General features: G+C 43.2%; 1 protein-coding gene and 1 long non-coding RNA gene across 6 annotated transcripts; one reads left to right on the top strand and one right to left on the bottom strand.

Annotated features, from left to right (window-relative positions):
- Positions 1-592: 592 nt before the first annotated feature.
- On the bottom strand, positions 593-4509 carry LOC111840459 (uncharacterized). Of its 2 annotated transcripts, none has more exons than XR_011983514.1 (3): positions 4386-4509; positions 3938-4029; positions 593-645 (listed from the first exon to the last, which is right to left on the bottom strand). It is a non-coding gene; the product is annotated as an uncharacterized lncRNA (long non-coding RNA). The 2 variants fall into 2 exon arrangements; XR_002837416.2 differs by lacking the exon at positions 593-645 and adding an exon at positions 2085-2144.
- A 74-nt stretch (positions 4510-4583) lies between these two features.
- Positions 4584-26532, top strand: LOC111840458 (periostin). Of its 4 annotated transcripts, none has more exons than XM_023805303.2 (24): positions 4585-4778; positions 5426-5524; positions 9642-9706; positions 10717-10874; positions 11221-11385; positions 11529-11675; positions 12217-12358; positions 13915-14127; positions 15071-15205; positions 16263-16411; positions 16715-16851; positions 17203-17333; positions 17492-17622; positions 18832-18934; positions 19168-19235; positions 19327-19372; positions 19449-19514; positions 20686-20817; positions 20964-21032; positions 22606-22686; positions 24142-24201; positions 24509-24583; positions 24854-24895; positions 25728-26532. In XM_023805303.2, exons 1-24 carry the CDS (start codon positions 4660-4662, stop codon positions 25781-25783), a joined length of 2589 nt encoding a protein of 862 aa, XP_023661071.2. In that variant the 5' UTR covers positions 4585-4659; the 3' UTR covers positions 25784-26532. The 4 variants fall into 4 exon arrangements, with proteins under 4 accessions (XP_023661074.2, XP_023661072.2, XP_023661071.2 ...); XM_023805305.2 differs by having other exon boundaries at positions 4586-4778; positions 20686-20703; XM_023805306.2 differs by lacking the exon at positions 22606-22686 and having other exon boundaries at positions 4584-4778; positions 20686-20703.
- Positions 26533-27333: the final 801 nt, after the last annotated feature.

The raw sequence follows: 27333 nt of genomic DNA, 5'->3' as shown, positions 1-27333 counted from the left end.
CAGCCCCGGGGAGGGGCGGGAAGGTTTCTCAGAGATATACTTGAGCTTTAAACAGACAACCCACCGGACACATCACCATCAATGCCCAAGTTAGTTTTCAAAAAAAAAATCTTGTGGGTATCATACTTAAATACCCCCACCTGTGAGTCCATAATTAAGGACAGAAGTTCCGTGGCTTTGCCTAGGGGCCTCTGAACTGGACTGTCTGTAGGGCTAATGTTGGGTCCAACCATGGGTGTGTTGCATGGTTCATTGTTTCTCAAAGGGGTCCTTGGGGACTGTGTGGCTGGGGGTTGGGAGGGAGTTAAAATATAGACTGCCTGAAGGTTCCCCAGAACCGGGGAGGGAAACACTGGTATAGCTGGCAAACATTTTAAGAATGGCATCAATAGCATGTCTTCCTCCACAGTAACCCATGTTTCCCCTGCTGACTGAGGACATTTTCTTCCCACCTACCAGGTTTTTTTTGTCATTTTACCTTCGGCTAACATTTTGTTATGTAAAAATATGTTAATAGGTGGGAATGAGCGTACTTACCATTCAGGGATCTGTTAAGAGTCGCTCTGAGATCAGGGATTCATTTAAATTTGTCACCGCTTTCCGCACTGTTGAATATGTCTCCTCATTTCCAGCAAAACTCTGGGGCTTTTTTTCCACGAAGATGGGAAAGAGCAGCACATGAGAAAAACAAATGTACTTAAAGGTGTTCTAAGTGGTGCCCCAGCCCCGGGGAGGGGCGGGAAGGTTTCTCAGAGATATACTTGAGCTTTAAACAGACAACCCACCGGACACATCACCATCAATGCCCAAGTTAGTTTTCAAAAAAAAAATCTTGTGGGTATCATACTTAAATACCCCCACCTGTGAGTCCATAATTAAGGACAGAAGTTCCGTGGCTTTGCCTAGGGGCCTCTGAACTGGACTGTCTGTAGGGCTAATGTTGGGTCCAACCATGGGTGTGTTGCATGGTTCATTGTTTCTCAAAGGGGTCCTTGGGGACTGTGTGGCTGGGGGTTGGGAGGGAGTTAAAATATAGACTGCCTGAAGGTTCCCCAGAACCGGGGAGGGAAACACTGGTATAGCTGGCAAACATTTTAAGAATGGCATCAATAGCATGTCTTCCTCCACAGTAACCCATGTTTCCCCTGCTGACTGAGGACATTTTCAATTTGTCTTTCTCCACAGGGTATGGTGTCTGTCTTGGACTCTCTGAGGCAAAAGCCATCTGTTGCACACTGCGATTTTCTTTTTGGCGTCAGTGCCACGATCACCCCCCTCCCGATGTTTGGTCAAAAAAGCAAGGGCACATTCTATCAGGCTCACGGGGGGGCCTTGGAACAATGTAGAGTTATGAATTTCGGATAATTAGGCACAGATAGAGACAGTTGCGAAAGCCATGCATGGCAGGGTATATGAAACAAAAGAGAAATTCAAAATTTATATAATCGCAATCAGTCCTGGCTGTTTTTGTTTGTTGTGATTTGAGGAACCTTCAATGGGTTTCATGCATTATTAACACCCTATGCTCAAATCACCAAAGCATTTTGGCAGTGGCTTGGCTCTCAAATCGTTTACGCAAATTTATCAAACCCTAGCTTTCACAAACTAAGCGGGCATTTAATTGTGCAGGATTAATGTACTGCAGATGCTCTGAGGGGTTTCAAATGGCATGTGTTCCACGTTTGGGGAATGAACACAAACCTTAAGGCTGTAGCCCCACTGATGGGGGTTGTCTAAGGAGCCTACTGTGAGAGGTTTTGTTCAAGGGAACCATAGCAAGCTTGCAACTAATTGTTCATAATTGCAGGATATGTAAGCAAATACAAGCAGCGGATGACAGTTGGAATCGGAATTTACCTCCTTATGGAACAAAGAACAACCTTCAACTCCACTGAATCATGGACTAGCAAACTCATGCCAGAGAGAGCAGAAAATTCAAAATGTTTCTTGCTCAAAATGAGCATTTCTTATATTTCAAGAATTATTTCGTATTTCAAAATTAAAGTGTCCTTCTGATTTGGGAAGTGAGGTTTTAGATGGACTTTTCATGAGCAATGTAGACATAGATCCTTCTGCTGGTGATTCTCTGTTGTCCACCTCCAGGATTTGCCTCTTCACGTTCAACTGAGGCATCTTGCATGGATCTACTCACAAAGAAAAGTAGCCAGTCTGAATTTGTATGGTTATATTTTGTGCCTCACGTTCATGAAATTACTTTGCTATGTATGGAAGCCCGTTTCCGCCACTGGAGAAAAAAATAATATAAAATTTAAGTCGAAATTTCAACTTAGTTATCTCGCTATTTCGAGATAGTATCTCGAAATTTCAACTTAGTTATCTCGTTATTTCGACATACTATCTCGAAATTTCGACTTAGTATCTCGAAACAACTTTCTAACTTTAATAACTTTTCACGGAAGTATGGTGGGGCGTTTTTAATGATAGAATCGTGTTGTCCCTTCCAGAATGGTGCCACATCTTCTGTTATTCTGAGTCAAAAAATTTCCATCATCAACTATTTTTCATCCACGATGAACTTCCACATTTTTCTGTGACTCTTCCAAAAGATATTGGATGTATTTCTTATGCAGTTTGGGTCACAAATCACATAGAGCGGATATGATCTCATTTATCAGTTTCTTAGAAATTAGTTTCTGACAATGGTCATGAACAAAGTGTTTTTTTTCTTTGTAGACCACCCTCTCATTGACTTTCCAGGACAGCTCTCCCCCCTTGAGTGCTGGAGGTCCAGAAGAAGAAAGCAATTTCTGTAGCTACTGTGGAAACGCACAAAGTTAGATCATCTCAGCAACTGAATAGTTTGGATGTGTCAGAGATGATGTGCACCATCACTTAATAGCTATTATCTGAACTGTGAAAACATGTGGTACACAGGAAGTGATGCAATATAAATGTGATGTGTACAGGAAGTGGTACCATATACACATGTCTTTCTGTACAGGAAGATGCTGTATATAGATCATGTACTGTACAGGAAGTTGGGCCTTATACATTTGCAGTTCTGAATAGGAAGTAGAGCTGCATACAGGTAATTTTCTGTACAGGAAGAACATATGGCAGCAAAAGAAAAGAAACCTGTGTCATTGAAAAATTGATAAAAAATAGGAAGAGAGAAAATCCAGGAAGATATTGAGGATCTCTGAATTAGAATTTGAAGATGTTCGCTATTAATTATATTCATTTTGAATCTGTTTGCAGCTCTTGGATAGTAGTCCAATTATCGCCAAATGAGGAAATGTTCTTGTTCATCACCACTCCACTTCCATTTATTCTGTAATCTCTGTTGCTACGTAAATGAACACTAATAGCACACAATTAATGAACATTAATGAGCATAATCGCAGTTTGAATTTTTATATATAGTGTCATTCTCCGAAGTGCTTAACAAAACAAAACAAACATGGTATGTTCGCAGAAGCAACAGTAGGCAACAGTGAGAATAGTATAGCAGTAAAATTGAAATGGGAAAAAAACAGAAGATAAGAATGGGGATGTCATTAAAAACTCCCGTAGTTACAGGGGGAAAGGGGGGGTCCCAGTCCAGCAAGCTGCTCAGCCTCCCCAGACCTGCCACCCCTATGGATTTATTAAAAGGCCAACCTGAGGACCTTAAGACAGTCCTTACAGGTTTACGAGTCCCAAACCTTCCGAAGGCGTTTTTCTCCAATTTCTTGAAAATTGCAAAAGTACGAACTGTAAGTTCCAGAGGGAACTGCGCATTGAGTATGGCCATAGGGCTGTATACTTGAAGTTCAAACACCCCCAATGTTTGTTTTTTATTCAACCACTAGAGGGAGCACAAAACTTAGTGATTGGTAACACAGTGTGATCCAGAGGATCAGAACTCATACAGTGACCCCCCCCCCCCCCACACACACACACACACACACACGCACTCGCCCCATACAGGACTCACCTTGTAGCCAAATGAATGATGTCTCCACATAGTTTCTTTGAAATGCTTCCATCTGTCCTGGATATGCTGGTAGGCTGATCGTTTTCTCAGTTCTAGACGACAAGTTACATTTTCTATGTTCATGGAAAAAAAACTGTGAGGGAGTACGACAGTTGTGTCAACTCTAATCCTCAAATACTAATGATAATTAATGCAAAATCAACCATTACCAAGCTGTTTTTTTTTCTCATGGTGGTGGCCTTATACCATGTTCCCTAGCAAAACTGGGGGCCGAGGTTGTGAAAGCGAGTTACTGTATTCATTCTTCCTCCCTGGGGGAGAGTAAGCCATGGCATACAGCAACATGTGCATCTCCAAACTAATTAGCCCCCAGGCACTAGTTTGCAGATTCTTTTCCCACATGCCCCATATTTGGGTATCCCCGGGGGGAGAAATCTGCCTGCCTTACCTGGGAAGCTGAGATCCGTAAGATGCGTACACGTGCAGAAAGGATAGATCAGCTGTTGAATAGGGGCATGCAAATTTCAGCTCTGGGTGTCTGAGCTTTCCCTGGACCTCAAGGAGGGGGAGGTGGTATAGGGAGCAGGCTGGGGTCCCCTCCCCCGATTACACACACAAATACACACACACACACCACTCCTCCCACTTCCATGGGACACTTGTGGTATATAAACTTTGTGTAAGGAGGCCGGTTCCCATTTTTCCTCCTTATTGGGGTGAGGATGGAGTTCGTCTTTGCCTTTCTCTGGGTGCTGCTGGCTCTCTCCGGCCTGGACCGGGTCGAGTCCTCCGCTTACGACAAGATTGTGACCCACAGCCGCATCCGTGCAAAGGAGAAGGGGTAAGGAGCACATGGAGCAGGAAAGCATAGCATGCTACCGCCTTGAAGGATGTTTCCGTGTCAAACTGTGTTCCAGAAAACCTGGAGAACTGAAGGTGGACTCTGACCCTAATGATCTGGGTTAAGAAATGCATTTTCCTTTAAACCTTTACTTTTAATTTATAGCTTTAGGTCTGGGAAACATTTTAATAATTCTGAAATCAATTTGAGAACTGATTATTTAACGTTGTGTGAAGATGCTGATTTAATTATATTTTGTGTAACTTGTTTAACCTGTTTTGTGTACATCCTTATTAATTTTAATAAAACATTCAGTTTAAACATTACATCAGAAGGCTTTGCGATATGAAAATGTCACAAACTTATTTAGTTACAGACATGTTTTTATTCTATGTTCTTGAATATTTCTCACTGGCCATAATTTCCAATTGCGATTCCACCCCCTGAGTTTGATGAGTCATATTAAACTACCAGATTGTTCCGCAATACCATAAGGTGGCATCATACTAGAATTAAACTCAATGGCATAATTTAAAGATATTATTTCCCATTCAGGCCAGTGTCTCTCTGATCGTCTTTCCATCAAACCCGTAATCACCTTGGTAATCCTGGCCCCAAAATGCCACCCCCTTCCTCTTCTTTTTTAGACCCAATATGTGTGCCCTCCAGCAGATAATGGGAACCAAAAAGAAATATTTCAGCACCTGCCGGAACTGGTACCAGGGCTCAATCTGTGGGAAGAAGGCGTAAGTGTCTCCGCTTGTGTAAGTGTCCCCAGTACGCTGGGGGATCTTGGTGTGAAAGGTCAATGGGTAAAGGTCAGATGAGGCCTTCGGCAAAGTGGTCAGTGGCATGCTGTCTGCTCTGTTCGCCTGTCTTCATGCTGCGGTTCCTTAACTCCAGAGGCTAGTGCTTCAGGGATTGGTCTGTTGCACCCTTAAGCGTGTTGTTTGACATGAATTTGGAGCTAAATAGACCGGCACTTGGTTTCAAGGATCTTGTTACACAGGTAAATGCCAGGAAGGAATGACAGAGAGTTAGGAGACTGCATGGAGGCCGCCTGAGGCAGTAGTCAGTGTTTGCTCTGGCGAAGAGAAAGTTGGACACGTCAGGCGGCCCCTGGATGTCAGGGACACCCCCACTCGAGTGCCCCTACCCACCCGCAACCTATTCCTCTCAGACCTGGAGCCCAGAAAGTGAGAGAGAAAATGTGTGATTATGCAGCAGGAGTAGGAGAGGGACATCGAAAGGTGCCAGGCAAGAACTCGCTGGAGAGTAACATGAAGACAAGAGAGCTGTGGTTGTAGAAGGGAGGGGGGGGGGGCGCTAATTGAATTTTTTATACTTCTGGCTGGGGTGTTGTATGGCACAGAGCTGGTTTTGGCCCTGACATCGAAGAGGGACTGGAGTTTTCTCCGTGGGGTATGACCTAATTGCGGCAGAGAGCCCAGATTGTCCGCTCTGGCTTCGTTGTTCCTTCCCCACTGCTGGAAATTGTAGCGTCCCCCCCACCATCTGGAAGCTAGTGGTTCCTTCCATTATGGTGCTGATGCCGCAATAACCAGTGAATATTAAACAGCAGATGAGGTCACCTGCTTGGCACATGCTCAGTAGTGCCTCCAGAAGCCAGCGTCTGAGAGGGAAGCAGCTCGCTGGTTTACAAAGGCCAGCTCTTCCACTTCGTATATTTATACAATACTGTGCAAAAATCTTAAGTACTCAAAGGAAATATTTATATTTATCTGGGTAATTAGTATGTGTATTTCTTAAGAAAAATTAACATTGCATAATTTAACATTAGGATATATGCAGATTAACAATAGCACAGAATTCATTTCTTCCATTCTCCAAAAAGTCACTGAGACCGTGCTGGATGGCTGGATGAACATCGCTTCAGCTCCCAATCCTCGTCTCAGCGGCACCTCAGCCATCCCATGTTTGAGTTAAATTTCACCACCAGTTCACCTAATTAATTTAGCTTGTTAACTAAATGAAGTATTCAGTAGCCAAACAAGGCGTGCTAGTAGAGAGGTTTTGAAATGGCTAAGCTGACACACTCTGACAGACATAATATCATAGTTTAACACCAACAATTTAAAAATCATTCTCATAGAAATGATTGGATAGATCAAAGATATGAGTACAGGACTGTATGTGTGTGTGCATGGATTCCATTTATATTACATTGTGGGGACCAAATGTCCCCCACATTGTGATAAAAACCTGTTATTTTGACATTATGAGGACCATTTTTCAGGTCCCCACAAAGATCTGTGAATGCAATCAAAAAACTAAAAATGCCAAAAGTCTCGTATTTTGTTTGGTTGCTTTGGTTAAGGTTAGGGCTTGGTAGGGGTTAAGGTTGCCATGGTGGGATTAGAGTTTTCCTCATAGAAATGAATGGAAAGTCCCCACAAAGATATGATTACAAACCTGTGTGTGTGTACGTGTGTGTGTGTGTGTGTGTGAACCATTGTCATGCCCCTTCTCACACTGCTCCCCTGCTTTTTTGATTTTGTTTTCTATTTGATTTTTACGCACAGTAACAGCTGAAGTGAACTGTGCCCCTTTTGGCCCCCAGAAACAGCCCCTGGCACATTAAGCCTCTACCACTGCACATCACTGCCAGCTGCTGGCATGCAACTTCTTGTCTCTACTTCCCAGTATGTCTGATCAGCCTCCCACCACCCTCCCCACCTTCTGCTGTCGACCCCTCCCTCTCCTCAGGTAACCCACACATGGAGCTCAAGCTGAACGAGTCTCCAGGGTAAAGTGTCACTCCATCCCTCCACCCATCCTCTGCTTGGTCTACTGTCAGATTCACGCCAACGCTTCCTTCCTCTGGAACTCTGGCCAGTCTTAGTACGACCCCCCTCCCCTCCCCAGCTACTGACAACCTACACACCAGTGGCAGTCTCCCTCCCATACTGGAAGCATTGTTCCTGTACTGGGAAGGAAACATGGCCAACAGCGATTGTGTCTTGTGCTGACCCCCAAGCCCACAATCTCCCTGACACCCCCCCCCCCTCAATCTGAGAAGGTAGCTGGCAGTGTAAGTCAAACAATGATGTGCAATGTGGTTTCAACTTCCAACACAATCCCCCATACTCCTACTCTAAGCGTCTCTACAGATGCCTGGTCATTTGAGTTTGCAGTGTTCTAAAATCTTTTCAGTATTTATTTTTTTTGTAAGACTATGTAGTTTGTTTAGCAGATGCTTAATTTCTAAGCAATATATATACTGATTGTTTTTCGCCTCACACATTCATCCCTTAAAGACAAAGCGGAGACGGCGATGCTGATTTATCCCCAATGAGTGCATGAAGGCCGGGCTGTTAAAAAAAGGCATCCTCTCACTTGCTTTGTTTCTCATTGCGAAAATGCTGTAGAAGATTCCTGAGTGCCTTTAAATGCAGGCCAAAGCCTGTGCAGTACCCTGCACTTCAACTCGCTGCTTGGGTGGCCAGTTAGCCCCATATGCTTCCCGGTGCTCCAGTTTAAGAAACTCTTCCGAAGGTCCCGTCTTACCCTGTCAATCTCTGCTGTTTTGAGAACCACACTAAAATCAGAAGTTTAATGAGGTGGGGGGGGGGGGGCGTGTGGGTTATGGTGTGCCTGTGATTGGAAGGTCACCAGGTCAAAATCCCATGGCTGACTGAATGGTTTCACTGGTGGGTGTTGAGATAACCCCTTAACCCAACTAACTGCTTCAAGGCCACTTGCTGACTCTGCTGTTTGATATTCGCTCATATGACACTTTGGACAAAAGCCACTGCAAACGAAACAAATGTAATATGACGTAGTGGAAGCTCACTTGATGCAGAAAAGAAGAAGCTTGTAATGCGGGACAGCTGCTGTGTGTATGTCTGCCTGTAGCCCAGATTCTGGTATCCAGCCGTGAATGTACTGTAGCTAATGACATTCTGCTGCATTACCCTGCAGGTAAAGACTAGGTGACAGAAGCAGCACTATGTACACATGCATGATCGCCCATGCTCCCTGGCACGTGTGCGTGTGTGTGCACATGCGTGTGCGAGCATCCCAAGCTTGCTTACCCAAGTCCATCTGGAATCTCTGCTCTGTGTCATTAGCTTGACAGGAGACCCATGGAGAACAATAGTCCTGTAGTTGCAAGAGCAGCTTGTTTATTTGCCCGAGCAGAGGTGCCACGTGTCCTGTGAGCCTCCCCAGAAGGCCTGGGACATGCCAGGCCTGCAAGGGTTGGAACTGATCATGTGCCAAGTGGATGTTAAGACCTCGCGTCCAAATACTTTGAAATCTTTTTTTTTTCTATTCCTCCTTGATTTCATCTTTCAGTCTTCAACTCTGCAAGAGTCTTTAATGATCCTTTGAGGATACATAGCAGCTGTGCACGTCAGCTGATCGTCCGTCGCGACTTTTCATTTCATGTTTTTAATTTTCAGTGCTTGATGCCAGCCCACCCTCTTAGGAAAAGAGGTGACACATACCCGTGTGTCATTTCGGGGCAGCATGCCTTATTAATTTGTCCTGTAGTTTGCGAAACTTATCATCCTGCTAGTCCCCACAAATCTGCCCCCTCCTGCTGGGACATTGAATCGTTTTTGCTGAATGTTGGATCACGCCTGCATGACCCACGAGCGTGGTCCCTCTGCAGCATGAGCTGCGAGTCATGGCTAGATAAGAAGCAAAAAATATTACTGAATCAAATGGAGCAAAAACAGAAAATGATCCAGCAGTGTGTTTTTTTTTCAGCGTCTCTGGTTGTGAGTTTTTGGGAAATCTCAGCAGTCTGCAGCAGACGGGTGTGAAATTTTTGCATCCCAACTAAACACTCATTCCCCTTGCTTTCTCCTATTTCTTTGTCTCGGGCTCCGGTTCCAGGACGGTGCTGTACGAGTGCTGCCCCGGTTACATGGCGATGGAGGGCGCACAGGGATGCCCTGCCGGTGAGTGGCTCTGCAGAGAGAGCAGTCACTCGCAGGCTAAGCGAGCGCCTGCCACAGATTTGCCTCTCGAGCACAGGTTAGCCTGGCACACCGATTTCAGGCTCGGCTAAGTGAAGAGCAGCCCATGGGCAGGGGGTCACGCCTGTAGGACATTTGAACAAAGGGCCTAATGTTTTTCAGTGAATGATCCAGCTGTGTTTATGGTGGGAACACGTTACTTAAAGCTGTCATCTATAATGCATTAAAGATGCCTTCATAAACCATTATAATGGTCAATAAAATAAGCATTACAGCATCTTCTATTGACAGTCATAAGGTGTTATAGTATGGTTTATAACACTTCATAAGCTCCAATGGAGCTCTCATCAATAATGCACTATAGATACCTTCATAATGCATTATAATGGTCAATATAAAGATTAAAGATTTTGTACTGCATTATGAAAGTATATATAGTGCATTATAGATGAGAGCTTCATAAAGTATTTATAATGCATAATAAACCCAATAATGTGTGATGCCTTTTTATACATATTTATAGCCATGCTTATAATGCTTTATGAATGCACTATAATGTGTCATAAATGTGTTCAATGATTATTACAGATATGTTACCATAATGGTTATATCCATGGGACTTAAAACACAGGTCACCTTCAAGAACGGTGAATATCATGGAACTCATAGTGACACTTTAAAGTGCTCTGAGAGGGTTACTGGAGAAAGGCTGATGGTATAATATTGCTTCTAGTTTCATCCACTTGGTTTAATGGGTTTATACAATGAGGAATTTTTCTTGACATCTTTTATGGTAAATTGTACATTTATTTAAGCTATGCAGTACATTTCATTGATGCTTCTATCCAAAGCAACTTACAGTAGAGAGAGGGGTTGCAATTTATGTGTGCTCTCTGGGATTTGACCTTACAACCTTTGCATTATTAGTACAATGCTGTACTTGTGCTATACGAGTTGTACCCTTACCTGGTGCCCATCTCCCCTCCCCCTAGCTGTCCCCATTGACCATGTTTACGGCACTCTGGGTCTTGTGAAGGCCACAACCACTCAGGAGTACGCAAAGATCTCCAAGCTGAAGGAGGAGATCGAGGGCCCAGGGTCATATACAATGTTTGCCCCCAGCAACGATGCCTGGGACCTTCTAGAACCTGTGAGTCAAGCAGTGTGGTGCTACTGTGTTAATTTTAAGGAATGCTGCTTACTTTGGTTTGTGGACAGGGACGATGTTTCCCAAAGCGGAAAATTACGCTGCATTCACGATGATGATAATAATCCTCATCTTTGTCGTCATCATAACAAATCCCAGGCAGTCTGTCCACCACACTTATCACATTCCTGGAGATAAATATTTTCTTTGGGTTGTATTCTCTGCACTGTCACTGAAGAATCAGAAAGTGTAGTGTAGTCACTGATGGCTGACATTCATCTGTTATCAGCTCTCATTTGAGCTCAGTAATGGACAGTTTTAAACTAAATTTATGTGCCCTGGTTGGCAGGACTTAAGAAACGCCCTGGTGAGCAACATAAACATTGAGCTGTACAACGCCCTCCGTTACCACATGGCAAATGGCCGACTCCTGACCAAGGACCTCAAGAATGGCCTGAAGATCTCATCAGCGTACAACGGCCAGAGTCTTCATGTCAATCACTATTCCAATGGGGTGCGTATCAGTCAAAATGTGCAGAAAGCCTCTCAGTGTGTGCTCATATTCAAAATGCAAACTTAACATCATAATTTCTAATTATGCGAGAAAGGTGCAACACAAGGTCAATGACCCTTGTCTCTGTCTCCAATTCCTTCCAGGTTGTAACCATAAACTGTGCCAGGATTGTCCACGGCAATCAGGTGGCCACGAATGGGGTGGTGCATGTCATTGACCGTGTCATTTCCTCTGTAAGCAACACCATCAAGGAGGTCATCGAAGGCAATGATGACCTCTTATCTCTGAGTGTAAGTGTCATAGGCAAGGTAACACACTGAATATACGTAAAATGTTATATTTGTAGACCAGCATGATGTTTGGAATGTTCTAGGTACCTTAGTTAAGAATGAAGAGGCAAATGGTCTACAAAGTCTTAAGGCCCAAAGTATACACCAATGCGAGTCACCTCGTAATACAATCCTTATTGGCTTCCTACCTACAAGGATCTGACTACAGACTGCAAGATAGGGTCGGAACATGTAGGGCAAGCTGACCAATCAGAGCACACTGGGCTCATTGGGGGTGGGGCTTAAAGCTCTCACAGCATTTCAGACAGAGTGAATAGACATGTGCAGTATGAGACAAATAATGTGTATTTGGAACATTGAAGCATGAAGATCTGTTCTAGTAGATCCCAAAAATACAATTATGAACAGTGAGAGTAAGTACAATAGGGCCTCATTAAAGTCACAGCCAACACATTTTTAGTGACTGTTATCCCTCTGTCATGTGGAAGAGTAGCTAAGCAAGGGGGGGGTGCAAACTGACTCTACTCCATCCTCTCTCCAGGCTGTTGCATTAGCGTCTGGAATGTTGGACACATTGGGTCAGTCTGGACACTTTACGCTCTTTGCTCCTACTAACAAAGCCTTTGAGAAGCTGGACCGAGGCGCGCTGACGAGGATCATGAACAACAAAAGCATTGTAGAAGGTAATTCGACAGCATTCCTCTCCTTCTCAGACTGAACAAAGAAGAAGCAAGTGCTGCTCAAGCTAGATGGACCTAGAAACATGTCTATGGTAGAGTAAAGTGGAACTTGATTCACATGCATCTTCCAAGATTAACTAAGAAGCCGGGGCTGAAACTTGCTACCTTGGCAGTACTGGTATTTTTGAAGGGGAACAGGCCATGGATTGAAAAGGCATTTTCTCAGTCACCTTGGACTCTTTGCCCCAGCTGTTTGGTTTAGAGGCCAACACTCCCAAGTTTGGGAAGGCTGCCGCTGACCGCTGTCAAATTCTCAGACGGACGCCAAACAGTTTGACCATCGTGGTGCCGGCAGCAAAAGTTATGAAATGCTGAGGCCAATCGCTGGTCCAACAGGAAGCACCTAGATACAGTATTAAAAGATTGTAAGATGAAGCCACTTAGGCCGTTCGGCGTCATCTAGAGCCTAATCAAGGCAGCACAGGGTACAGCACAGGGTACAGCACAGGGGTATATCCTGGACAGGATGCCTAAGCACTGTAAGGCACATGCACACAATTATATACTGCAAGCAATTTAGAAATGCCAAGTAGCCCAATGCATGTTTTTCGACTATAGAAGGAAATATGTATGACGGAGGGGCAGCCTGCAAACTGCACGCACTCAGAGCAGAGGTGGGTTTCAAGACCCCTCCCCAGGGGCCTTTTTTTTTTTGGTTTCTGGGGTCCAACATCCCCCTACAGACATTTCAAAAACTTAATCAGTAGCTAACAAGCAGTCGGAAACTCATAGCTAGCTAGCTGGTTAGCAAAACATGCTGCCTGCCTATGATATTCACAGTGGTTTCCATACAGGGGCGTAGCTAGAAATCCTGACCCCACTTGGTTTGTGTTGGCACTTGGCAGACTTTGCCACAATTATAGGTTTGGGGCCCCTATAAAGTGCTGGGCCCCCTGAATCATGCTCCTCGACACCCCTGTATCCATGTATGTACATTTGCATAAGCCCAGTATTCATGTGTTCTAAAATGCATGTCTTTCGATGCTTAAATATTTACTAAATCCTTCATAAATGGCTTTTGGAACAAAATGGTAAATGACTTTCTGTTTAAACCTGTAAAGAAGAAATGTTTTTTTTTTTTTTTCCTTTTATCCTATCAAGCATGATTCGATTAGTACTCCTGAGCTAAGAATATGTTGACTGTATGGTTATAGATAAGGAAAAAATATATATCATTTTGCCCAATAAGTGTTTATCAGCTAAAACCACCACTTTGCTTAAGCTAAGTATGTGCAGTAGCATAAACTAGGTTACCAAGCAGCTAGAGGCACAAATATTTTCCCAGATTTTATTTTTTCTCCATTTCATTTTAATATGAACTAGATCTGTCAGCAGTACTGCTTGCCGGCATGTGTGGCTCATTTGTATCTGTTTTTGCAGATACATTTTAATGGCCTTATGTCACTATGGATGGGCGCGTGTGAATGTGCAAGAGTGTGAGAATGTGGGCATGTGTGAGAATGTCCCTCATCCCTTTGTGGCTCTGTTCATCCCCCCAGCGCTGATGAAATTCCACCTTCTGGATACAATGCAGTGTTCTGAAGCCATTATGTTCGGCACCTCCTACGAGACAATGGAGGGTCACAACATCGAGATCGGCTGTGATGGCGAGAGCCTGACCGTCAACGGTATAAAGATGGTGCTGAAGAAGGACATCGTCACCACCAACGGTGTCATCCACCTGATTGATCAGGTGCTCATGCCTGATTCAGGTTAGCCACAGTCACCTGCTCAGCTCATGGGGGGTTTATTTACACAAAAAAATGTTCTGAGGGCAGAACAAAAATTGATTGGTTCAGAGAGATAACCAATCAGATTGTAGAGGGGGTGGGTACAAGCAGCAAGAGGAGGCAGGAACAACCAATCAGATGTCTTGGTCCTGCCTCCTCTAGTTGCTTGGACCTTCATTTTTCGTTCTGCCTACAAAACATTTTTGTGTAAGTAAAACTCCCACGAGCACCTGCTTACACCTCATCCTTCTATCTTCCTGCACAATCTATGACTGAATCACTCTATTAATCCTTTAAATAGGATGAACGTCTCATTCTCTGACTAAAGTGTGTCTATGGTTTTTGTGGCACAAGTATGGCTAAGCACTTTCATTCTGTGAAGAACCAGCTTTCAGATAGCATATGATTATTTAAAGCTGACCTTGTACAGTCGACCCTTCCACATTGCAGAGATTTTTTTGTCCCCTTGGCAAGGGAAACAAAGTGTTTCGGATTTTAGTACAGCTTAGGGCACCAAAACAGCACAAAAATAAATGAGAAACACGAAATGCAAAGATCACTGTGACGTCACTGTGACAGGCTGCCGTAAATACGCTTAGCGTCCTCCAAACCAGCACTGTACACATACTCGTCTTTTATACATTTATGAGTTACCTAACTTAATTTAATTTAATTCTCATTTAATTCCAATAGCCAACCCCGCGATACATTGAAACCGCAATGGTGAAAGTTGCAATGCAGAAGGGTCAACTGCAACTCTTTCATTAAAATATTGAGCTAGTTCCTTCATATCTGTTGCTATAATGTAAATATATAACTGAAAATGAGACAAAGAATATATGAGATGCTTATTAGCATGGTAAGTCGCCACGGACTTTGGGAGGGGAGTAGTTATGCCATGAGGTTGTCTTTCTGGCATTTTTAGCTAAGCTGGTGATAGAGCTGATTGGTCAATCCCAGAGCGTCTTCGGCGATTTGGTCTCTCAGACGGGCCTTGCAGCAGCCATGAAGCCGGATGTGGAATACACAGCCCTGGCCCCTCTCAATGGGGTCTTCACTGGTGAGCTCCATGTCCGGAAACAGCTTGCAACACTTACAGGAACTATGCTGGAGGGAAAGCAATAAATAGCTCTTTTCCTCATAAAATTCATTAAAAAAACTCAACAAATTGAATTAGCTGTAGGTCAGCATGCGGTATGAAGGTTGTGTGCCCAAAAGCAGCTCATGAGTATGATTTGGAGTGTTTGATGTGGATAACTGCTTATTGCTATAATAATCCATGCTAATAAAAACTCCAATTGGAACAAGTATGCAATGAGAATCATAAACCCAGTATGACAGATTAACAACAGTAACGGCAGTAATTATCCTATCGGTCTGCCTGTTATTTTTTAGAGGTCTAGAGCTGCCAAGACAAACATTCATCAGCCATCTGTCCCGAAAAACTGTCAGATACTCTATCCTGGTGATGGGGCGTGGAGGCCTGTGAAAACTGTGTCTAGCAAATCTGTCTAGCATCCTGTCTGAGGCCCTATGCATCACACGCCGGAAGCATCGCTAGGATCTTAAGACATTTCGGGCTTTTCCCCAGTTCTCAGACTGAGAGCATTTGAGCTAAACAAATCATTCTGGGATCGTGCAGATTCACTCAGGGCTGCAGGGTGAGGTAGCTAAGGTAAAAAAAACCCTTAATTTCTCTTTTCAAATTGTAAAAAAATCATAACAAATTCCCATAAACCTCCACTTCAGAAACCAATCAGCTATTGTCATTGGTTTCCTTGCTTGTCATATTTGTTTGGATGCTTAACATTTTACTGGTCCTTTTTAGGGTTGGCTTTTTAGAGAGTGATGATGAACAACTAGCTTTTATCATTGTGACAAGAAATAATTATTCCTAAGATTTTGAAGAACTGCTATTTTTTATTGTATTAAGAAACATCAGGTTAGTTATTACTATGCTAATAAATAATAACTGATTGGTCGGAAAGAGATGTAGGACAAATTCCCAGTGAAATTTTGGTACCACACGTGTCAACTGAAACTGAACTAAAATTTGTTGTTTGACGACCTATTGCTGCAGCATGACTGTGACCTGCCTGTGCCATCTCACATCTCAGATGAGGTGATGACCATGGACCAGCGCCTCCTGAAGGTCATTCTGGAGAACCACATCCTGAAGAAGAAGGTTACCCTGAGTCAGCTATACAATGGCCAGCTTCTGGAGACACTTGGGGGCAAGTTCTTGCGGGTGTTCATCTACAGAACAGTGAGTTGCTCTTCCTTCCTCCTCAATCAGCGGGTAGACAGGCTTACACTGAGAGTCTTCTCATGCTAATGAAGATGCTGTAAGGCTCCAGGTTACCAATGACATTCTTTCCCTAAGCCTGTGTTTAAGTAGAGTTTGTAGGTAAATTAGAACAATGATACATACATTACAATAGTAATAATAATACTGAGCTGACGACTCACTGAAGCAGCGCAATGTTTTCTTGAGCTTAATTGACACTTGAAGCCAGTACATCTTTTATGTGACTGTAGTAATATGTGACACCCAGCCTGCTCTCCACAGTCTGTTTGCATTGAGAATGCCTGTATGGTGAGAGGCAGTAAGGAAGGGAGTAACGGGGCCCTTCATCTAATGGCAACTCTGATCAAGCCAGCCAAGATCAACATCTATGAGACCCTGCTCAACGATGGACGCTTCAAGTGAGGATATGTCATTCAGCCCAGTCCTTAAATTTCAGTTTTTTCCATGGCAGTGTTGGACATTTCATGTCCAGAAGGTACAAATCCAGACCCAAGATTTTGTTTCTACCAATCAGTTGAATACTCTCTGACCGTTTCTCTTTATGGTCAACTGGTTGACAGAAGCAAAATCTTGGTCTGCATTTGTAGCTTCTGGGCCTGAAATGTTCAACACTATCCATAGGATTTATATGTATGTACAACTCTTCATGTTAGGGTTAGGGTTAGATGTATGGCTCCCATTGTAGGTTATTTCATCGGCTATGTCTACGTGACACCTGTGAATTCCCTGGTGACGCTGCTTGTTTGTAGGATTTTCCTGTCCCTGATGGAAACTGCCGGTCTAATCGAACTTCTCCATCAAGATGGAGGCTACACCGTGTTTGCCCCAACAGACGACGCCTTCGATGGCTTGACCAAGGAGGACTTTGCTCTGCTCAGCAGTATGTTCATCCATTTTCTTTCCTTGTGTGTTTTTCTTTCGACCATCAATTCCATTTTCCATTGCCCCTCCTTTTTTTTTCCAGATAAAAATCACAGACTATTCCAAGTTTTGATAGATTTCATTGTTATATGCTTAACACCCCTCGATTTCAATCAGGTGACCACAATGTCCTGAGGACCATCCTGCTCTACCACTTCAGTAATGGTACATTCATCAATGGTGGTCTGGAGAGGGGCGTCACCAACCTACTGAAGACTATCCAGGGCAAGAACCTCCAAGTGTTGTCGGTAAAAAAAAAAACATAATTTTCATAGCTTAGAACTGAGCTGAATTAGGGAAAACAACAGAGATATCAATGAGATTTTACTGAGATAAATAATGAGCCTGTTAATAGAAGTCAAGAGGAAAAACAGTTCATCTAATTTCAAGATGCAAAGAGATGTGTGGATTTGCAATAAAGTGAGATCCTGCAGAACTTCTTTTATATCCAGCTGAGGATTTGTTTTTGCAAATAACAAAGCAGGGTCTTCGTATTTTATTGATTAATATTTTTCCAGGTAATATAATAGGAAAACCAGACTTTGATCTACATTTTTTATGATTCTCTGGGTGGGCATTAAATCAATATCTACTTAAATTCACACCTCAGTTCAATTCCCTTATCACATTATATACCTAAGTCCACAACTAAATCACTGAACCAAAGAGCAGTGTGGGATTTCTGTATCGATTTGGCAGGAGTGAAGACCAACCATTGTAAAAACTCATAAACCAGTGTAGGAAACTGTAAAAATATGGTTTCTGGCAAGAAATGCACACCTCTGAAAAGGACTCCTCACTGTTAACTGGGGGGATCAGTTACTAGAGAGAAGCTCTACAGTATGTGGATTTTAATATCAGTCCTAAATGGTTCTTAACATGACAAGAGCTTTTTTCCTATCAACCTTTCAAGCAGACAAGCTTGAATGAGCACTCAACACAGGGGCATAGAAATGACCTCTTGACTGTATCCCAGGTCTGTTCCCAAGAACATTCCATGAATAACACAATGTTATTGTTTTGCAATGGACTGAAACAAATGCATTCTGTAATTCCCCATCATGCCTTACTTCTGTACGTCAGTATGGAATCTTTGCCTCTGGTAACCACAGCCAGCAGATTTCATGGTTTTTTTTAAGGACAGTCAATCATAATAGCAAACCCATCTGGCAGTGCAGGTTGTCAGTTTGATGATAAAAGTGCTAGATATAATCATTTCCCTCATACTATAGCAATCAAGCCTGTTGTAACTTAAATATGGCCTTCAGCTGAATTTCTGCCCCTACAAAATTAGAAAGTGCCTATGTGTTCCCTATGATGCCTATGTGTTCCCCATGATGAGCAAGGCTCCAATCCTAGCTGGCCTGGGACCCCTGTGACCCTAAATGGGAAAATAGAGTTATGAAAAACAGTTGACTGGATTATTATGTCACCGACTGTCATGTCCTGTCATCCAGGTTAATAACAGCATCCTGGTCAATTCAATCAATGTACCTGACAATGACCTCATGGCGTCCAATGGTGTGATCCACATCGTGAAGACCCTACTCTACCCTGCAGGTAAGTCAGTCAACTGTCTCTCTTGTAACAGAGGCTTAAGGCTGACGTTGCTCAGTTTGGCAACAGCTTTCACATTGTTGGCTACGTTTCCAAGAGTGCGTCAAGTTGGGGCAGCTGCCTCGCTTAAGCCGAGTATCTTACTACCTCTGGATCTTTGCCATGCTTTTGAGCCTTGGTAACACGTAGGGTGGGTGTCTAAAAGGGAACCCACTGCCCCTTTTCCCACATGACAGACTTACCAGTTGGGCGAGAGGACTTACTACTGCTCCTGAAAAGACTCATCAAGTACCTCCAGATTAAGGTACCAAAGACCCAGCCTTTACACGCCATTTGTTTTCAACCCAAGGGTAATAATGCAGTGCTAACCCAGTGCACTTTCTCTCCACACACAGTACGTGGCTGGATACACATACCATGAGATTCCCCTCACCTTCATCAGTAAGTCCACTGCAATGTTCCCAGCGACTAGTTCTGTCATAATGGAGTTAACGCAGTGCACTTCTCTGTACCTTAGAGACGATTAGGAAAACGGTGACCACCCAGCAAATCACAGGACAAGACATAATCATAAACAAAACAGGTAAAGGACTGAAACACCAAACCCAAATTCAATTATTATAATGTATTGCTGTACCTGTTTATGAGGAGCATGGTGAATACATGCTAGGAGAAACATTGTATCACCCAAACTTAGTTTGGTCATATTACATTTCTGCGTCAAACTAAAAGCAATTCAGGAATTCGAAAGGCAGGTTGTGAAGTAAGCTAGTAAACTGTATGTAACAATGGCAAAATCAAAGGGTGCATTTCATTCATTTAATCACGTAGGACATCAATGTGCGGATTACAACTGTGTGTGTGTGAAGCGGATATCGACTGGGTTGGCATGACTAGCCATGCGATTTCAGACAGACGTTAGAAGTGCATTACCCACTTAATGGGCGGTGGGGTTTTCTGGGGTTAAAAACTGGCAATATGTCTGAGGCTGAAGCCTTGAAAATAATAAATAGTTCTTTCAGGGACAGCAGACTATTATGTGCCAGTTCGCTACTTTTGCAATGTTTATTTATTCAAATATATTAATGTTTGGTTTGATCTATGGTTTATGATGAGTAGATAACAGATGGCATTGTCCAGTTTGAGAATATGACATCATCATCATTTGACAGCATAGAAGGAAAGAGCATTATCACTCAAAAAGAGGGAGCAAATGTGAATTCTGAACATGGAAAAAGATAAAGAGAAACTCAGTGTCACAAGGAAATGCATGACTGAGTCTGTGCCATGTTGTAAAACATCTTTAACATCTTTATCTTTTAAAATGATGGAAATATTCTCATATGCTGGCTTACTTTCCCCCCATGATACATAAGAAATATATGCATATCTGTAGTTGGAGTCTTTGTTTGAAATCTAGCCTGTTCACTCATAAGAATGTAAATGTTTTGCCAGAACTCCTTTCTGTCCATTTGGAGAGAGTTTGAGTTACTTTGTCCCAAGCCTGCCTTGCACCTGCTTTGGTCTACAAGAATGGACACTCTATTCACTGTAAACTTTGACCCTGATTGATGCAACATATTGCAGTTGTATGAATGATTACATATTTGTCATTGATTAAAGAGACGGTGTCTTAAGAAGAAACAGCTGCAAATTGTGAAAAGCATGTCTTTGTATTCTCATTGACTGTGTTGTTATTTGGCTGTTTATGTGTTTAATATTTTTTCTCCCTTATTCTTTCCTTACTTTTCCAGTCACCACGATCATTGAAGGTGAGCCAACTATCACTGAGATTACCAAGATCATCAAACATGATCCCTTTCTCACTGAGCCTATCAGGGTTATGAAAAGTGAACCAATCAAGAAAATCATAAAAGTTACTGAAGGTATATTTAGAATTTCAATAAAGTGAGCATAAAGTATTGTTTGTAAATACAACTGATTTGTAAGGTCCCTATGAGAACAGACATACATATGAAAAGGAGAAACTGCCCAGTTCTGTCACCTTCGCTATTGTCTCTCCTATTTCCAGGGTCTCCGTATGTGATCAGCTCCGGTGGTGAGCTTGACGTGGATGGAGAAATCAAGATTTGGCAAGAAGGTCAGTGACAGTTGATGTAAAAAATAATAATATTGGTTATTCACGTAGGAATTCTGACGGCTGGCAGAAATACACACAGGTGAGCTGAAGTCAGCAAGCACTCTCAGTTAGATGTTTGGTTTTTTTTGGCATATCCAGGTGGAACTGCTTCCTGAAGACAGTACGAAAAACAAAAATCTCCCATAGCTGCATGCAGCATACTAAAACAGTCAATAACATACAGCTGCAGACTCTCAACACCATTCACAGGCCCTGCCACTCTCAGGCCCTGCCAATCTCAGGCCCTGCCGCTCTCAGGCCCTGCCAATCTCAGTCCTGCCGCTCTCAGGCCCTGCCAATCTCAGGCCCTGCCGCTCTCAGGCCCTGCCTATCTCAGTCCTGCCGCTCTCAGGCCCTGCCAATCTCAGGCCCTGCCGCTCTCAGGCCCTGCCAATCTCAGGCCCTGCCGCTCTCAGGCCCTGCCTATCTCAGTCCTGCCGCTCTCAGGTCTCAAAGTCCTACACAAATCCTATAAATTCACACAACAAAAATGCAGATGACAGTTTTATTGATATCAGCAATTATCTACGATTATTTGTCAAAGTCCTGCCTAGATAATTGATTATCACTTTTAAAATCTGAAGCATTCTGGATATTCATTTAGTTATAACGTATAATGTCTTGGAAATATCTAGCGCATTATTTATAGCGTTATTCATTCTGAGTACTTGAAATACATTTACATCAGGAATGAAATAATACTGAAACAATATCGTTAACATGATGAATCTTTTATTCTTTTTCAATTTATTCTCTTTTGCGCATGCGGGGTTCTAAGAGTGGTGAATTGTTCTGGAGCATGAGTGAACCAGAAGGGACCAGAGAGTGACAGGGGCTGTGGTCAAAGGTCAAATCAACCCATTGTATATATCAACATATTCATACATAAATTTAAAACGCTTCACATTACATTTTTTTCTCTCTGTGGTTCAGTTAAAGGACAGAAATGAATTTTTTGCTCGATAAGAGATAATTAGCGCTTTGCTAAATTAAAATTTATTCCTTATGTTTAGGTACAGCTTTTTTTTTCTTTTCTTAATTGTTTACACTAAAGAGTGTTTTCCTCTCAATCAGTATGACTGGATGAAGCATAGTCTCTCTCTCGTACACACACACGGGCGTAAATTACGGGGGGGATGGGGGGGTGGAGACCTCAACCCCCCCAATGTTCCAGCCAAAGTTACGCCCTTGCACACACATAGACACACACACACACACAAGATTGTATTCATATCTTTATGGGGAACTGTCCATTAATTTCAATGGGAAAAACCCTAATCTCAACAGTGACCCTTCCCAGCCCTAACCTTAACCATAAATGACCACACAAAATACAAGGCTTTTGACATTTTTAGTTTTGTGATTGCAGTCACCGATTTTTATAAAATTGAGTTTCCTCTCACACACACACAAACACACACACATATCTTTGAAGGGTGCTCGATAAAGGTGACAGCTGCACCAGACAGCCTCTTATCTTTTCCCCTCCGGAAAGGTCAGTACCTGCCTTATCTCTGCCATGTCATTCCATTAGAGACGTCCGATGGTAAGACGCCCATCCGCAGCAATGTGCACATACTGGGGGAGGAAGAGATCAAGCGAATCACAGAGGGAGGTCAGTAGGTGACAACATGCTGGCATGGCATTGGGCAATTTGCATCGACTCACGGTCTGCAAAGCCCCCAGGTGTTGCCCTTAAATTAACAAGCCCCTTTCCAAGCAATGACCAGAGAACTGAATAGATAGTTAGCTTAAATGGTACCTAGGTGCTTTGCTACATTGCATGTACCCATGGAAACTCATAGAGCTACAATTCTAGATCTTTTCATGCTGTCATGTGCATGTATTATTTATTTGTTTATATTTCAAAGAAGAATTTATCTATGGAAATCAGAAATTCTGATACTCCATGCGGTTCTGTGCTCCTATATGCATTTCAGCACCATTACGTTATGGAAGCCTTGGCCGACTGCATCCAATTTGCGTACAAAACGATGTATGCAAATGATATTAACAGCATTGGGCTGTTACGACGTGCATGAGTAACTATGGAAACAATTGATAAGGGGGGCACATTCTGTCTTTAACAATGGAACAGCCAGTGTTTGTTAGTACTGAATTACAGTTCAGCTGTAGCATTCCTTCCAGTGAGTGAAAGCTAATAAAAAGGCAGATATTCTAAAGGTTATGAGAGGGAAGCCGCTTTCTCGATGCTGACTCGAAATAAGGCACAGTGGAGGCAGGAGACATGATGAAATGCAAATTTAAATGACTTGCCGTTAGTTTAAAATGCATAGTTATTCATTTAAAATTTACATAATATCAAAATGTAAGATTCTAATCTTGGACAAAAAAATAATGTGATTTCTTATTTATTTGTATTATAATTTAATTAAATTGGCTAACATTAAAAAGATTCATCTTATATAAGATTTATTATTTTAATGTTTTGCAGATTTGCAATTGTTTTTTTTTTTTAAATAGAAGCAGACAGTAGTTCAGGTGCCAAAACAATTGTAATAAATGGAGCCTCTGACGCTACGAGCTGCACTGCTGACAAGCTCTTTAAAATATGAAGCATGAGCCCATGAGTGTTTAATGGCTTCAGAGGCTGTTAGGTCACACTTTGGTTCTGGCGGCTCCTTCCTCTGACTCACTGAACATGGAGCTTCTCCTTCATGGCTTGAAGGCCATTGAATCACACCCTGCTGGGAACAGTGACTGGCAAAGAAGCACTATAGAAAGGCTTCGTGAACGCCTGTGTTCCCCTTTCTGCACTATAGAAAGGCTTCGTGAACGCCTGTGTTCCCCTTTCTGCACTATAGAAAGGCTTCGTGAACGCCTGTGTTCCCCTTTCTGCACTATAGAAAGGCTTCGTGAACGCCTGTGTTCCCCTTTCTGCACTATAGAAAGGCTTCGTGAACGCCTGTGTTCCCCTTTCTGCACTATAGAAAGGCTTCGTGAACGCCTGTGTTCCCCTTTCTGCACTATAGAAAGGCTTCGTGAACGCCTGTGTTTCCCTTTCTGCTCGCTAAATGCACTAACTGTGGTTGTTGCTGGACTTTTGAAGGTGAAACGGGGATCACCACACATACCACCGTGATTCGTGGAGATCCTCACATCATCAAAGGTATGATTCGAATTCTGAACCCGGCGGTGAGGAGTGGCATTCATGGCGGACAGCATTGATACCCTATGAGTGAGCGGGCGCGATGTGTGGCTCTGTGAGATGTGGGTACAGTTCTATACCCATAATCAGAACTCAGTTACTGGTTCAAACCTTGTGGCTGGTAGAGTGATGTCTTCGCTGGACCCTTGAGCGAGGCCCTTAACCCCAAACGCTCCTGGGACCCAGGTTTACCCAGTACACCGATCCTCATTTGTACATTGCGTTGTACAAAAGTGTGTCAAATAAATGTTAATCTTTTATACTACAGGGCCAGACTTCTCTAAGATCACCAGTCCTGAGCTGTTTGACGCAGAATCAGAAAAAATCACCAAAATCATCCAAGGTGGGGGGCCTAAATCCTATTGTTACCCCACCCTGGTGTTGACCTTTCTGAATTACCTGAAAAAAAGCAAAAAAAAATAATCTTGTTCAAATAACTGCACTGACATATAACTGCACTGACATATAACCGCACTGACATATAACTGCACTGATTGACATATAACTGCACTGACATATCCGTTGATGCTACATTGACTTGGCATTTGGAGCTGCTCTCTGTTTATTGTAGCCTAATGTATTTCTCTGATGTTTTTGTCTCCTTCCATTACAGAGGGTGGAGTAGGGAAGCAAATTGTTGCTAGAAGACCTGCTGGTAAAAAAAAAACAATCATAATTTTTAAACATTCACATCACGGACTTTTTAATTACATTGATTTTGGAAGGTTGTGTTCCAAAGCAAGGCCGTAATTGTAATATATATTGAGGAGGGACACATTCCTCCCTAGTATTCAGATGTGCTCACTATGTCCCTCAATATATATTATAATTAAAGTCATGCCTCCCTCCCCCCCCCCCCCCCCGAAAGTTGACTACATGACACAACCTTGTTCCAAAGGTTTAAATATGAATAATAATAAGTATAGTGCTTACCCACAGCTTAAGTTACTCTTACACAGGGTAGCAGTGCTTCCAGCCATGGCGGAAGAGAAAAGCATTTTGATAGACAAATTTTAATAAAGGAGAGCTTCTGTCAGTGTGTGGCTCAGCGGGCTGAGCCTCTGTGTCTGTGTTTGGAAGGTTGCCAGCTAAAGACCAGCCTTGGCAGAATAGTCATGTCTGCGGGTCCTTGAGCCCCCAGCTCCCTGGCTCCCCCAAGGCCCTTAACCCTCAGCTCCCGGAGTCCCCCAAGGCCCTTAACCCCCAGCTCCCTGGCTCCCCCAAGGCCCGTAACCCCCAGCTCCCTGGGTCTCCCAAGGCCCTTAACCCCCAGCTCCCTGGCTCCCCCAAGGCCCGTAACCCCCAGCTCCCTGGGTCTCCCAAGGCCCGTAACCCCCAGCTCCCTGGGCGCCACTGCAGGTGGCTGCCCTTGGCTGCCAAGCTCTCTCTCTCCTTACATGTGTGTCATAGAGAACAAGAGAAAAGAGAATTTCCCCGTGGGAGTCAATAAAAATTAAACTAATGATCCTGCCCTTCTTCCGCTCCAGCTATCGTCAAGAGGAAAACGAGACTGGTCCGTCGCCACCGCAAGCCCAGGCAGTGAGACGTTATGGACCTGGGGGCTGCATGAGGAACCTCGTAACCTGCAAGGAGCCGTGGCCGCGGCAGGCGCCTCGTGCTGTGCCAGTGCACAAAAAAAAAAACAGCCGCGGACTCGATGAAAACCTTTCATCAACGCAATAAAGTTTGAGTCTTTCGAACCTCATCATTCGGTTCAAAAGTCTGGACGCAGAAGAATTACTTTGATAGTGAAAATATTTAGAATCGCCTATATATGCGATTCCATGCGTATTTGTGATGAATATGAGAAACCAGTGAAGTCTGGCCTGCAGATGTTAGAAAGGCTCCCCAGACTTTGTGTTCATCGAAAGTGGGTGGGAACCACATATGAAAAGCTACTTCTGCATGATCTTCAACTTCAGGTGCTATCAGTCTAAAGCCAGAATGTGTATATTCTTGATAGGATTAATGTTGCTTCATCCTTGTTCTAACTCTCCCTGTCATCTCTCTGAATGATGTCGTCTCATCAATGAACTGAATCCGTAATGCTTACAGGTTTTATATTCTACCACGTGCGGCTGTTTATGTTTTTAAGTACTGTATGTTTGTTTCCTTGTTTGGCTCTCTATTTGTCTTTCCTTCCCTTCCCCCAACCTGGATAGGGATACTGGAACTGTAATTTTTGAGACTTGCTGGGTCTTCCGCATGTTGACGTACAGACAGCTTTGAGTATTCTGCACTGCCGTACCTCTGTTTTTGAGAATGAGTGCTCAATAAAACATTATTGACGTATTAATGCCTTTCAGCATTCTTGTGTTTTAAAACTGTGGCAGTTAAACACCTCAGACAGCAGAAAAGTTAGATGCCCTTTGAGGTTGCCTGTTAACTTTGTTGAATTCATCATGAATTTTAGCAATGCTGACTAGTGGATGAAGGAACTTTTTTGACTTCCATTGCCGAAAAAACCCTTTGATTTTAAGTAATGCTTCCATCCCTATATCCCATTAGGTTATTCAAGACTCTGCAGCACGACGTTTAAGCTTGTTTGTGTTTCATTTCTCTTCTTTGATATTGCTGTTTGAGGCCTTTTGTTGCCAAGTCTGGTCTTGCCTCCTGAAGGTAAACCCTATATTTGGATAGGAATGAAAGAAGTCCAACAGTTGATCATGCTCATTGTGTTAGAGACAAACACTTGGCTTGACGGGTAGGAGACCACAGCTTGACCTTGCACAGAAGAGTGGAAAGGGGCCACACAGCAACACCAGCAATATCCTTTCTTTGACTGCCAGGTTCTTTCTCAGACTCCTCGCTTTTATCTTTGGTGAAGATGACCATCTGCATCCTAGTGTGAGTGTGTTATTTGTCTGTGATTTCCATTCATTATCTGACCCTCCCCCCCCCCCCCCCCCCCATGACACCATAAACTCTCTGACGTAATGACATGTGGGAAAAAGGCCTCATTTTAAGCAAGGGCACTTTGGCCAAGCAGTCATTCGTACTGAAGCTTTTAGAACATTCATTTGGTTGGACAACAGTAAAGAACAGTAATGTAAAATAGTCAGAGCTCCAGTAAACCCCCACCTCCTTCTAGAT

Source organism: Paramormyrops kingsleyae, chromosome 18 (assembly GCF_048594095.1).
Source record: "Paramormyrops kingsleyae isolate MSU_618 chromosome 18, PKINGS_0.4, whole genome shotgun sequence".
Lineage (NCBI taxonomy): Eukaryota > Metazoa > Chordata > Actinopteri > Osteoglossiformes > Mormyridae > Paramormyrops > Paramormyrops kingsleyae.
The sequence above is the reverse complement of the archived record's forward strand: the minus strand, read 5'-3'. Positions and strand labels throughout refer to the sequence as shown.